Source organism: Dendrobates tinctorius, unplaced genomic scaffold (assembly GCF_039654945.1).
Source record: "Dendrobates tinctorius isolate UK_male_01 unplaced genomic scaffold, ASM3965494v1 ptg000018l, whole genome shotgun sequence".
Lineage (NCBI taxonomy): Eukaryota > Metazoa > Chordata > Amphibia > Anura > Dendrobatidae > Dendrobates > Dendrobates tinctorius.
The window spans coordinates 571839-586474 of record NW_027361686.1 but is presented as its reverse complement, the minus strand read 5'-3'; the positions used below and the strand labels follow the sequence as shown (position 1 = coordinate 586474).

The window sequence follows — 14636 nt, the reverse complement described above, 5'->3', positions numbered from 1 at the left end:
TAATGTCATGACTATAGGTTTTCTCCACATTTGATGAACAAGTACAAAGATAGAAAGGACATAGAAACTGCCTATTTATCAGGCTGGGAAAGAATTCTTTTGACTACAGAAAAGTGACACCAAATTTTGCTAGCTAGAGTAGGAGTCGAATTGCTTTACAAGATCATCAGGAAATGCTCATTTTACGATGATTTTGAAATCTAAACAAGCTGATGATCACCCAACAAAGAGGCAAAATGTCCTTCCGTCAGGTGAAATAATTCATGTGTTGTAGAAAAGATCATCACTCTCGGCAGCGCCTCAACAGATTGTTCAGGGTGCACAGGTTGTCATTGTTCTCAGCAGCACAAGTCCTGTTTACACAGGAACAAAAGGAACCTATATGCCCTGAACGATCTGTTACATATCATTCAGTGCACATCAACAAGTGTGAGCGGACTGTAAACAGGACATTAAAAAATGCCAATCAGAAAACAAGCAGCTGATCAGAATTAATTTAGTGCCGCCATTCGGTTCATGTAGATGGTCAGTGATCTGGTGGTCAATCAGAGCATTTATAGGATGCATGATGGTCTGGAGGGGTTCCGTGTCTCTTTGTGGGGACCACCGTCTGGCATAGGAATTCTAGTAGGTCTGACAATGATCCCTGGGAAAAACATATGCAAATTTGAAACAAACTGTCATTTTTGTATCACCTGTAAGGGTCTAGTTAAATGGATTCACTAAACAACCGCCAATCTGTACACATTTATGGATTGGTGTTGTTTAATAGCTTCTTTACATGTTTTACGTGGGCCTGCTGCAGTAAACAGTGCTTGATAAGTGATCTATAATAGCTCAAACAATGGACATAGGCATCCATTGTTCTTAGCAGCACAAGTCCTGTTTACACAGGGTTATGTGCTGGTGAGAGCAATGATGTCTCGGGCTGTACAAAAGACTATTTCATTAATTCGCTGAACGAGTGTTTTTTCGTCATCCATCGGCTGATTGACAGCCTGATTACCCTTAAGGGGTATCATTTTTTTAAGTGTGCAAATTTCCTCTTCGGAGAGGAAGAGGACTGGAACTCTATAGCGCCACCTGTTGGAAGTAGCGATCCTAAAAGCCACTATCGACCCTTTAACAAAGTCTTGCAATATGACTTAGGATAAAAGCCAAATCAGAATCTCAATTTGCAGACACCGTGTTTTGGGGTATTGCCCCTCATCAGTGCAAAGAATGAGAACTGGTTTGGTTGGGGGAGAGGCTCTGGACTCAGGTCTAAGGGGTAATGTTTATCCTTTTGGAGAGTTACATACCGGCCTTGGCGTGCCAATGTAAGGAGGCTTAGTTGCCGTGCAATGCTCCTCTGGGACTAGAACTCTATAGCGCCACCTGCTGGAAGCAGCGATCATACGACTCTTTATCAAACACACTTGTTTATGATACTCTTTCAATTATAGAGGTATCAACCTTGATAGATCCATGTCTGACCGTTTAACAATCCTTGTAACTTGACTAGTGGACAAAAACTAAGCAGAGACAGCCATCCATCAGCTGTTTCAGGGTTCTTGCCCCTCGTCAGTGCTGAGTGGGGTTCAGGTACGTTAATGGCAATGAACATCTGGCAGACTTTAGTCAGGGCAATGACAGATTGGCACAATAAATGTCAAATATTGCATGGCGCGCCCCTGTCTCCAATAGGCAGCTAGATGTGGATGAATACTGCCATAATGGAAGAAATGTGGATATGAATTCAATTAACGGTTACATGGTGGTTCTGTGGTTTATTGCTATTTGATGCGATATCGCTGTGTCTGTCTTTGGTAGAGCGGAGGAGGATTCACTACTGACAGTCATTTTCTACTTGGATTATTTGGTCTGCTGCGTGTCTGATTATGAAAACATACCTCTGTGGGCAAAATTTAGTGGTTTTCAATGAAAATGTTCGATGGTTTTTCTGTAGACATGATGGATGGATCAGTAATATATAGAGAAAAGTCCTCTACATTAATAATCAGTAAGTATAATGGTTGAATAGAGACTGTGATTCAGTGATGTGTCATTTACTCGGCTGCTTGCTGTAGTTTCCATAAAATTAGTGTTTTAACAGCAGGAGGTTATCAGTAGAGGACTAGTTGTCTCATGCCATATTCCTTCTGCTCTCTTTAACCCCACCACGATCACTCATTAGCAGCTTTCTGCCTATGCACAGTGTACACAGAAAGCTGCCAATCAGTGGTGTGGCCGGGGTTCCACAAAGCACAGCTGTCAGAGAACTGCTAAATTCTATCAGCACTACAGCAATCAACCAGGTAAGTGATACATAAAGGGAAACAGTGTCTCTTTCCCTACATCATTCTGCTCTCAAATTACATAGCAAGTTACAAGTATGCGAGCAGCGCCACTCATTATCTTCTACACTAGTTTATATGCAAGTCCATCATTAACAGATCGGCCTTACCATTCTTGTCAACCAGATTGCGATTAGCCTCCATTTTACTGTATTTCTCCACATTCTTCCTGCCGACTGTCAGCAGTTCTTCTTTTAAGGCGCCCATCGCTTGTTGCAGCCTTTCTGGCTCTAATGTCACAGTATAAGTAGGCAGTGGGGGGATCGGAGGAGCATTCCTAATAACCATTTGGAACTCCTATTAAAAAAAATGTGTGTCATATGAGTAAAGTAATACAGCTTGCTCTAAACCAGGGGTTATATACCAAAGCAGACATTCATTGACCTTGGCAGCATGTCTACAAATTTTCTACAATTTACTTAATGGGATTGTCCAGGTCTGTGATATTGATAAATATCTCACAATGGGGGGTCTGACACTTGACACCCCCACCAGTCAGCTGTTATCAGCTCCAGTGGCGGTAGGATGCAAAAAGTGTAGATTGGAACAGCTCCATCCACTCTACAGTGGTGGTTCCAGGGTACTGCATATCAGATCCTACTCAATTCAATAGGAGCTGATCTGCAGTATACACACCGGTCTGATATCGATAACCTATTTTAAGGATAAGTCATCAATGTTACAGTACTGGAAAAACTCTTGCTTGCAACATGTAAAAGACATTGAAACAGTTCTGTAAGATAAAAGTGACATATCTGTATAGTAATATTCTTAGACCGTATCTCCTTTTGCACCGGTTCCTTTTGCCCAGAGATACGTGGCTTTTACCAGCTTTAAAAACAAAATATTGTTGTGCAATACACTGTTATGGGATGGGATGTTTCTATAAGTGGCCACCCTGGGATTGTGATGTGAGTTGCCTCCTTTGAACGGTTTTACCATTATAATCTGGAGCAAGCAGGAAAGTAAACATTCCAGTATTCTCGCTCTTTGTCTTATTCATATTTTTACTTTCTTTAATTAGTTTAAAACTCTAATTAAAACTTAGATCAAGAATGCAGCTGTGCAATACTCAGTGAGGAGTGTAAGTAACCAACAAACCTGTCTACACTCTGCATGTCTTGTGCTTACAGCTTCGCCCTCCTGTATGAGGCTCTTCAAGACGGATTTTCCATTGACAGTTTATTGCGGCTAAAGGGGTTATCCAGGACTATTTCATTTTTTTACTACAGGCCCATAAACAGGTAGATGGATGCTAACTACCTGCTTATTGTGCCCAGCACTGATCTCTGTTGGCACAGAGGGGTCACGGACTGCTCCTATCGGTGATTCAGTGGCTTTTGATGACGTCACGCTGACATAGCAGCGGCTTGTCATCCACTGTGCACTGTTGACGTGGCTGTCACTGCCGCTCCATGCTGTCTAACTGCGAGGAGCCTCCTGTCAATCAGCATGATGACAGCAGTCGCACACCAGTGACAGAGCAGGCTGGGAGAAGAAGAGCTGTTGACATGGATCAGCTGAATCGTCAGCAGGAGCGGTAAATGATGGCACCAAGCAGAACAGACAGCTAGTTGCATGTGTTAGCAACCACCTGCCTGTTAGTTTTTAGGCCAATAGTAAAAATAAATAAGGCCTCTTTCACACATCCGGTTTGTGCCGTCAGGCACAATCCGGCATGTGTGTAAAAAAACGGTTCCGTTTTTTTTTACTGCCAGAAGCGTTTTTTTGTCATTGAGAAGCACATGCGTCGGATCGCGCCGCATGTGCTTCCGTTTGTTCCGGTTTTTACCAGATCCGGCTGAATTCCTCTGTCCGGCGGCCGGACAGGACGGGTGCTGCAGCGTTTTTTTGTCCGGCGAAAAAAGCCGGACATGGACGTATGCGGCCCTTCCGGCTCTGCGGGACAATGTTTCTCAATGGCACATTTCGGCCACCGCATGCACGGTTTTACCCTGTGCGCATGCCCGGATATCTCTCTCTCTTTCATACCCCGTTCTCTCTCTCTTTCATACCCCGGTCTCTCTCTCTCTCTCTTTCATACCCCAGTCTCTCTCTCTTTCATACCCCGGTCTCTCTCTCTCTCTCTTTCATACCCCGTTCTCTCTCTCTTTCATAACCCGGTCTCTCTCTCTCTTTCATACCCCGTTCACCGGCTCGTGGATCCTTTTCTTCCCCGGCGACTCCTTTGCAACATAGCCGTGTCAGGCGCCGAAAGATGTGCCGCATACACTTCTGGTCCCTCCGTTCACGGCTGGATCCGGCACGCCATCTTTTTGCCGCACGGCGCCGGAATGCCACCGACAGACATGTGAAAGTAGCCTAAAATAGCCCTTGGATAACTCCTTCAAAGGGTTGTTGCATCATCTCTTTGAGAAGTGCACCGCTCCGCTGTCTCTCAGGTTTCCTGTTCCTATATGCTGCAGAGGCAGGAACACCTGCTTGATTGACGGTTTGCACCAGCAGCATCTTTGTGCCACTAGTGCGAGTTTTGCACTTTCCGATGCCGTTATATGAGGCAGCTTTGCCTTTGAGGCATTGCAGTAGTGCTGGTGGGCTGGAGCTGCCCAGGAATAATAGCTGACAACACGCCGCATTGACCGGGACAGCTTCAATGTAGTTCTTACAAGCACAATATAAAAGAGCTTGTAAGCACCAGGTAGGCTGCAGCTGTAGCCGATCTCATATGTAAACAATACAGAACGTAGGTCTAATTATAAGGGGACCTTTTCTCAATTTTAATAAAAAGTATATTAGTCAGTTTCTTGTTTTTACAAGCACTTTCCATTATACGTATCTTTTAAGAGTGGAATAACCCTTTAAGTTGAAAAAAATAATATTCTTATTAAGAGCAATAAGGACCTTCCGTGATGGGTATTACCACTCGTACATGAATAAAGCAAGGAAATATTTGATTTTCTAGAACAAGCCAGCAAAGCTCAATGCACACAGATCCTGAATTTGTCATCTATAGTTTTCTATAGTCATGGGCCTATGTATTTGATTCTGCACAAAGATTTCTTCTCACAAATTCTCCTGGAATCACACCATGCTGTAACATGCAGACATACTCCCCTAGAGACATTGCTTTCAATATCCAAGACCCTGAAAAGCCCTGAAAACATGGCGCTGATTAGATCTCCTGCACCAAATCATGATATAGTAGTTTGTTTTTCAATAGAGCTTCATAAACAGTTAAAAGGGAAAAGTGTCAGATGAGAAAAAGAAACCAACAAGTAAATAAAACCAACTCTTGTGTGGTAATTTAAGGGTAAGTGCACACGTTGCGGATTCGTGTGCGGATTTTTCTGCGCGGAATCTGCAGAATCCGCTGGTCAAAATGCCTGAATTTTACCTGCGAATTTACTGCGGATTTCTAGCTGATTTACTGCGGATTTTCTGCAGTTTTGGTGCGGATTTTGCCTGTGTTTTTACACCTGCAGATTCCTATAATGGAGCAGGTGTAAAACACTGCGGAATCCACACAAAGAATTGACATGCTGCAGAAAACAAACTGCTGCGTTTTCACGCGGAATTTTCTGCAGCATGTGCACGGCGGTTTTTGTTTTCCATAGGATGACATGGTACTGTACATCATACGGAAAACTGCAGCAGATCCGCAGGGCTAAATCCGCTGCGGATCTGCAGACGAATCTGCAACATGTGCACATACCCTAAGTTTGTTGATATATGCACTTGTCACTTTGTTGTTTAGTACTTTGTTGGTTCTTTATCCTTTGCTTTATGAATTTGGCCAATGTTTGGATGGTTATTTGTGACAAGTGCATTACTTACACTAAACATTTCTTTATGTTGTTTTCAATACAATCCCCATCTTTCTTTTTTGCTCTTCTTTTCTTTTTTTTAATGATAAGGGGGCCCTCTGAGGAAGCCTACGCGAAACGTGCGTTGGGGTTGCGTGGTCTGTCGTCACATAGTGATATATATGGGTAAGGAGCATTCCTGCAGCACTTTACTATTTTTCTTATACATAAGTTATAGGCGTTTCCTGGCTATGAACTGGTACTGAGTCATACTTTTCCAGATACTTGTCCATTTATGGAAATGTTATTAGCAGTAGGAAGTGTTAGAGTATGTGCACACTCTGCGGATTCTGCTGCGGATCCGCAGCGGATTTGACCGCTGTGGATCCGCAGCAGTTTTTGCTGCGGTGTACAGTAGCATTGTAACCTATGGAAAAAAAAACGCTGTGCAGACGCTGCAGAATTTTCTGTGCGGATTTGCTGCGGTTTCAAAACTGCAGAAAGAATTGAGGGTATGTGCACACACTGTGGAATGCTCTGCGGATTTGGCCACGCGGATTTTGTAAAATCCTCAGGTAAATCTGCAGGTCAAAAGACCTGCGGTTTTACCTGCGGATTAGCCTGCGGTTTTGCCCTGCGGTTTTTCATCTCCACAATGGAGGAGATGGCAAACCTGTCACGGGGGCTTAGTTCAACTAAGGCTGAAATACCCGGGGCCCCTGTGGTGTCCCTTTTACTAGGGGAAACCCTGTCTGACCCTCAACCCAGGGTTTTTGCTGAAGGTGCAAATGCCTGAGCCTCCGACCTTTCCTTATCTCCTGCTCAGCCCTGCACTTAACCCTCCACCCAGTGAGGAGTCACACCACCAAAGCTCCCACACAAATAATGACAGACAGGGAGAACTTAAACTGCACTGCGCCGCACACACACAGGAATAAACAGTAATGTGAACAGGGCACAACTAAACACAAATATGGGAAGGAGAAAGGATAACGACGGATCATACGACACCAGATATGAATCTCTCTCTCTTGAACACCTCCACTCCAGACCGGAACCACTTGGTATGAAACACAAGCTATAATCGGCGACGCCCATATGCCAGTATGACTATTTAAAGACCGTGGGCGTGACTAACCTTCCAACCTGGTCTCCAGCAGGATTAACCCCCGAGAGCCTGAAGATCAAACTGGCGCCACTGAGGCTATAGTGGCTGGAGGTGGAACTACCTCTGCCTGCCGGATGCTGTGGTGTGAACAGCGTCCGACATGACAAAACCGCAGCAAAATCCGCAGAAAGAATTGGCATGTCAATTCTTTCTGCGGTTTTGAAACTGCAGCAAATCCGTGCAGATGTCCTAGGAATTTTTTATTTATATTCCTAAGGTGCTCATTCACCCTTACTCGTAATGGACGCTTTGTGCATGAGCACCTTAGGAAAATAAATAAAAAATTCCTAGGACATCCCTTGTCTAAACACTATTGCGAATATCATGGGGGATCCCCTATGGGAAAAACAATCACAGGTCTCCAAGTTGTGCTCAAAAGTTGGAGAAAAGGAGACTATATTAAGCAAATGTCCCGCATGGTGAGTCAGTGGATTTTTAATATGGACAGTCTTGCACCTAAGGGGTTAAGCTGCGAGGTTGAATTATTTGTATTCAATTAAGGGTTGTACCAGAAGATATTTAAGGTGACCAATTCCTCCATTGGGCCATCCCTGATGAATGAAACCTTGTTTTTTCCAAAACTAGTCGGAGAGGAATTGGTCCATTGTGCTCCTTGTAATCTATCACGTGACCGGTGACATCACGAAGGTCCTGTTGGCTCATCTCATGCCACAGCTTCACATCGTGCACACTGCATGCCGGCGTGCCGCTGGAAGAGGGGAGTGTGGAGTGTCTGTCACTGGCCGGGACAGCACTCCTGAAGAGCCGTGGCATTAACATTTATCTGGCAAACATCATTCAATCTGACTTCACATCAAGACACACAGCGCTCTTTACTGGTCCTCTGGAGTCCAGACATTCGCTCAGATTACACCTTAAGGTAATAACTACCTAACATGGAGCAATCCAATTCATTTGTGTGTATTTTTTAGGTTACTACAAGCTAAAAGGGTTCATTATTAAGTGCAAATTTTAATTATTTATTTATACTTTATTGATCACATTGGTGGTGTGTGTTCCTAATTTGCAGCAAGTGTTCCTCTCTCTTTTCTACAGTTACTAGCGCCACCTATAGTCTATACTAGAGTCTTCCAGAATCTGCCAGTAGGTCTGGGAGTTGAGCTTCACTCCATCCTCAACCGGAAAAGTCCCACAAGTTCATCTTTGATGATACCAGCTAATACCAGTACCGCACCTCCACTTTGCTGGCATCTGAGTCGGAGTGGAGCTCTCTACCCTTTACTGATCCAGCCTCGGGCCCATCCATCTGGCCAATCAAGAGTCGCTCTCATTTCATGAGTCCATAAAGCCTTAGAAAAATCAGTCTTAAGATATATCTTGGCCCAGTATTGACGTTTTATCTTATGTTTCTTGTTGAAAGGTGGTCGTTTTTCAGCCTTCCTTACCTTGGCCATGTCCCTGAGTATGGCACACCTTCAGCTTTTTGATACTCCAGTAACGTTGCAGCTCTGAAATATGGCAAAACTCGTGGCAAATGGCATCTTGGCAGCTTCACGCTTGATTTTCCTCAATTCATGGGCAGCTATTTTGCGCCTTTTTTTACCAACACGCTTCTTGCAACCCTGTTGGCTATTTGCCATGAAACGCTTGATTGTTCGGTGATCACGCTTCAAAAGGTTGGCAATTTCAAGGCTGCTGCATCCCTCTGCAAGACATCTCACAATTTTTGACTTTTCAGAGTCCGTCAAATCTCTCTTCTGACCCATTTTGCCAAAGGAAAGGAAGTTGCCTAATAATTAAGCACACCTTATATAGGGTGTTGATGTCATTAGACCACACCCCTCCTCATTACAGAGATGCAAATCACCTTATTTATATAATTGGCAGTTGGCTTTCAAGCCTATACAGCTTGTAGTAGGACAACATGTATAAAAAGGATGATGTGATCAAAATACTCACTTGCCTAATAATTCTTCACCCAGTTTGGCAATTTGACATAGTTTGGTTACTGCAGCAATAACCAACATTGCCATACTTTTCTTTAGCAATAACAAACATTGCCATACTTTTCTTTATTTTATTGATTTGATCTCCTGTAAAATCCTTAATATATCCTTAATACAATACACGGTATAAGACACAGGAATATCCTCCCTTCCCCCACCATCATAAAACTCCATCATCTCTACTGCAGCTGCACACATGAAATTTTTATAGGTAATGTAATCTCCTGATCATCCTTCAGTCTGAACTACGGTATGAAGCTGGAGATACCGGTGAAATCTGGTCTGAGGGTCATCGCACTTACAGTACATCTTAACTGAAGTGAGTCCTGGATTGATGTTCACACCTAACATTACCTAACTGCTCGTATCCTCACTTGCCGGTTATGCCTAATGAAATACTATGTGGTGTGCAATGCGATCTAACATTGATAACACTAGAAGGTCAATGCGTTTAGATTACATTTTATGATGTTAAACTGGTCCAGAGGGTATACTGTTGGCAGTAATATCCCTCCTTTCCAATTTATTTCTATTAATGCTTTATAATCTTACCTGTAGGAAAAGTACAGCATCTGTGGTATGTAACAGCTTATCTCCGTCGTGCTGCTTGTCTTGGAGTTGGTCTCTTTTTACTTGTAGGTCACTTATAATTTGCTCAATGAGGTCAACAGCAGCTCTCTCCTTCAGCTCTAGCTGTGCTTTTACTTCTTCCTGTTGTCTCTGAAGTTCCCGTATAAGATCCTTAAAACTATGGTCAACAGCAGATTTTTGGTTGGTGGTAAAATTCTAAAAAAAGAAAAAAGATATATAAAAAAAATGGAAAAAAAGTACAGCGTGTAACTCAAAATCAATATTCTATAAAAAAGAAGAAATAAACAAAAAATAAAAAAGTGAAAAAATAAAAATTGTAATATTTATCTTTTGAATATTAGATAATTAAATTCATAGCTTGATTAGCAAAACTATTTCATTGATGCGCAACCTCTGACTATTTATATATAGCAATGTGGCTATCACCAGGTTTTGAGAGGCGCGGACTAACCCAGATTAGTAACATTTATCAATCACTGACATCTGTATCTAATAACTGAAAACTGGACATCAAACCGTGGAATGTTCAGGCATAACTATGTCACAAGGAACACATATGGCTCATTATATATGCAGTCGGTGACAAGTCTCGCAGTAGATTTTACAATTTAGGGCAGTGATTGAGTCTTATCAATTGTAGAGCAATGGATTATGCCAGGGATTTATGCTATGGCATGTAATCTTTTAAAGTGGAAAACAATTTAGTTTTTTTTCAAATAATCAATATCTCATAACCCTCCATTCTTATGAGTATGCTTATATTTTCTACATCATAGCCCACCACATCTACTGTGTACAAAAATTATTAGAATCCCATGTACAGTTTTCAACAGGGAGAGAGGAGACACCTCTGACAATGGCGAAAAACAAAAGGATTGGCCGTTGAAATTCCAACAGCCCAAATCTCCTCTTTCCGACATCATACGTCTGGGGAGAGAAGGGTAGGCCCTATACACATCATATGATAGGCCAAAATCAGCAGATTCGGACAAGTTTCATCTAATTGGTATGGGGGCTTAAGAGAAGGCCAGACAGATCTTGGTAATAAAAGATTACAATAGGAATTGTTGGGTAATTGCTTAAAATCAATTGGTCCTACAGAGTCTCAGTATTTCTCAACGCCAGTCCCCAAGTACCCCAAGAGGTCAAGATACCAGGTTTTCCTTTTGCTTGCATAAGTTATTTTTATTATTGGCAAGTAATGACTGCATGTATTTCAAGGAGATTTCCTCAGGTACTGAAAATAGCAAAGGGAAGCCAAGTCATCGTGTCCATTGGAGCTGCTGAACGGCCAAGACTGGTTATAGATGGAGGTGACCACAGGTATTTATTAGCCCACATCACAGCTTTAAGTCCACTACTTATAATCTTCTGTCTTACTAGCTGGGATTAGTTGTAGTCACTTGGTTAGCGTTATTTGACAAATTCTAAATTAAAGCCACTTGTACCAGGGACAAGTTTTATATTTCCTAAAAAGTTTGCTTCTCACCACTTCCTTGGAAATCATTGTGAGAAGATACAAAAGTCAGAATTGTTATAGGAAACAACGTAACTAGTGTCAACTTACAGTATCTATTATTAAAAATATTACATATATGTACGTGTGTATAAACTACCATGAATATATCATATTTTGATTACGATACTTTTGTTCTTCCTTAATTTTGACACTACATCTATTTATTAGGATTGATATAAATATATTGTAAATCATCTCAGTGTCTCGCATCCATTTTTCAATGTGTTGCTTTATTTCACATTTTGTATGTCTTAAAATAAAAAAAGAGAAAAACTTAGCTGAGTGAAAAGGAGGATCCAGAGTTTCGAAAACAAGTAATTTGTCTAATAGTTTGGCTATAGGAAATTCTTTCAAACAAGCCATTCAGGAGCAAAGTGCATATTAGCTTTATCTAAGAAAAATAAGAAGCTCTCTAAGACTTCTAAGTTCAGAACTGGGAAGATACTGTGTAGTGAGGACTGTTCTGTCTTCCTTTGATTCAGCTGTATGAAGGCATGAACCTGAGGGACCTTCTTGTTTTCTAAACGGAAAATATAACTAATGAGCACAAATGCTTGGACAAGTCTCTGCATTCCTTTAAAGAAACCCTCGCCTTCTTTCCAAATAGTTTCAAAGAATCCTTTTCCAATATATAACAAACATCATATTACATGAAGTAAAGAAATGAAAAGCCTTCCCTAAATCATTATGTACCCTAACATCAGGTTTGGCAAACTTTCTTAACAGAGACATCATGTATGTTAAGATTTCCAGTCATTGTACTCAATTATGTCTTTCTATATGTAGGTGACGTCCTAGAATTCCTCTAATAAATATATTCCATTACGTCGTCCTCAAACTGGTTAGAGAGCAGATAAATTCATCATATGTCCCGAAAACCAGGGTAAGACTTGTTTGGTGTTGATCCAATTCTGGGATAGTCCCAGTGAGGCTTGTAAAATGAGTAGGAGCTCTAATGATATATTTGTTTTCAAAGCATTACCTTTAATGACACAGAATGTAATAAGACAACACAATACTGTGTTATCATCATGTGCCGCCTACTGCATCTAGATTTACCAGTGATAATGGGGGCAGTTATTTCCTCTGAATGTGGCACTAAGGCTACATATCCAAGTAGCCTCTTCAGAAAAAAAGAAGACGTGAATTCAACTTCCACCTATTGAAAAAAGTAATCCTGAATGTCAGTATTTACCCTTTAAAGATCCTTGCCACATGACTGATGATAAGAAGCCCAAACCACTTCATTTGCAGTCACATTTCTGAGGGTTAATTAACACCTCATCAGTGCAAAACAAGAGATATCATTTAACTGGTTGAGATGTCTCTGTCATGGGATTTAAAGAGGAAAATTTCTCATTGAGGAGAGTGATAAGCCATCGTAAGGAGACTTACAGTCCATGCACAGTTTCATTGCGAGTTTAAAAATAAAAATAGCCTCTTCAGAGGACGAGGAAAAGAACTCTAGTGCTATCTATTGGGGCCTATACTTATTATAAGTCTCATTAACGGGTCAATTTTGACTTTTAGGATTGCATCCCCAATAAGTGGCAATAGAGTTCCAGTCTTCTTTCTTTTTGACGAGGCTATTTCCATATATAAATTCCCAGAGAACTATCATATGGCCTATAAGTCTCCTTACATTTGCTTGACACTGTCCATTAGGAGAAACATTACATCTTAGAAACCATGTCAGAGGCCTCTCACCCAGGCAAATCAGATCTCCTGTTTTTCACTGATGAGGGGAGGAACATCTGAAAACATCTATCTGTAAATGGAATGTCTGGTTTGGCATCTTATGCTAAATTATATGGTAAGGATAGGTAACGGGTTAGGATTGCTACTCCAAATAGGTGTCGCTAAAGTTCAAGACCTCTTCTTCTCTGAAGTGGCTATTTGCATATTAAAATTTCCAGCGAATCATTGCATAACCTATTAGTCTCTTTACAGCAGCTTATCACTTCCTTTTGGGTCATCAATGTCTGATCGGTGGGGGTACAAAACTTGGCACCTCCGAAATTAGCTGTTGCTGGTGGCATTGGTTTCTGGAACTGTTCAGTTATGGAGCTACACAGCACAGCTGAATTGACAGAATAGTGGCTGCGAATGGGTACTGCACAGTACCCTGCCACGGCCACTATACAGTCGATGGAGGTGTACAGCTCCATAACTAATTAATTCAGGATGACACCAAGAACAGTCGATCCACGGAGGTGCCTGGTGTCACACCCTCACCCAACAGAAATTGATGGCCTATCCTAAGGATAGGCCATCAATGTTTAAGTCGAGGACAACACCTTTAAGCTATTTATATTAATGTGAAAAGAGATAAAAGAACACAAATAATGGCATATTTAGATCAGACTAAAATTTCTAATAAAATTTTAGCATATCCTAAAAATACCAAAAATTTACTCAAGCAGCACAGGGGCAGAGAAAGATCAGGTCCTGGGAGATTAGGAAAGACTTTCCCATGATTCAATCCAGCTTTGTGTAATAATGATAAGGCTCCTGCACAGTGACGTAATATGGTCGTGTGCGTGCATGTGTATGAGACAATGCTGGAAACAGAGGGTGTAACTGGAAATCAAACTTTCCCATATACTCGAAAAGAACTCAGCGTTCAGATGTTACTTATTAAAAAATGCACCACGTATGACTGCTCCAAACAGATAACATAAACTTCTGTAGAATATTTTTTGACTGTCATTTAAGGTAGACTAAACTTGTCAGCAGCATCCGAACAGCGGCTAATCCAGATAAGTGGCTCCGCGTGGCACCCTCCAGTCAAGAACCATTCATAGAAGTGTAAAAGCTTTTGTTAGAAGAAATACAGTGCGGAGGGAAGAAAAGTCGTTGGTAAAAGCACGGACGGAACTGAACAGCAGTGGAAACAGGCAGATCGCTCATGTGATCATGAAGATAATAATCAGAATAAAGCCACCAGCAGTGACTACAAGGATTAGCATCATGGCCAGCCACAGATAATGGATGAAAAGCATTTGATTTAAGTGATTAAAGCAGAGTGTGGAAGTACGTGAAGAAAAGTCGTCACCGTATATTCAGGTGCTTAACGGTGAATGCAATAAGTATAATAGATTAATACAGGCATTATTAACATTTTCATATATTGTCTACATTTGCTAATATCAAACATATTATATATATATTCAAAGCAGTAATATGTAGTATTTTTGTGTAAATGGCTGTTATACAAATTTATCCACATTTTCTACAGATGGGAACGATAGACTGTGCCCAACCTATGGCCTTCATCATACAGGACACCCT

The 14636-nt window shown here is 41.5% G+C and overlaps 1 protein-coding gene across 2 annotated transcripts in view; it reads right to left on the bottom strand.

The window, feature by feature from the left end:
• Positions 1-14636, bottom strand: part of TRIM29 (tripartite motif containing 29) — an 86719-nt gene that overhangs the window by 35744 nt on the left and 36339 nt on the right. For both annotated transcript variants that reach the window (XM_073566427.1, XM_073566428.1), the window contains exons 3-4: positions 9788-10021; positions 2447-2633 (exon numbers count right to left, since the gene is read on the bottom strand). In XM_073566427.1, the coding sequence (XP_073422528.1) occupies positions 2447-2633; positions 9788-10021 (421 nt within the window). The remainder of the gene's footprint in view (positions 1-2446; positions 2634-9787; positions 10022-14636) is intronic.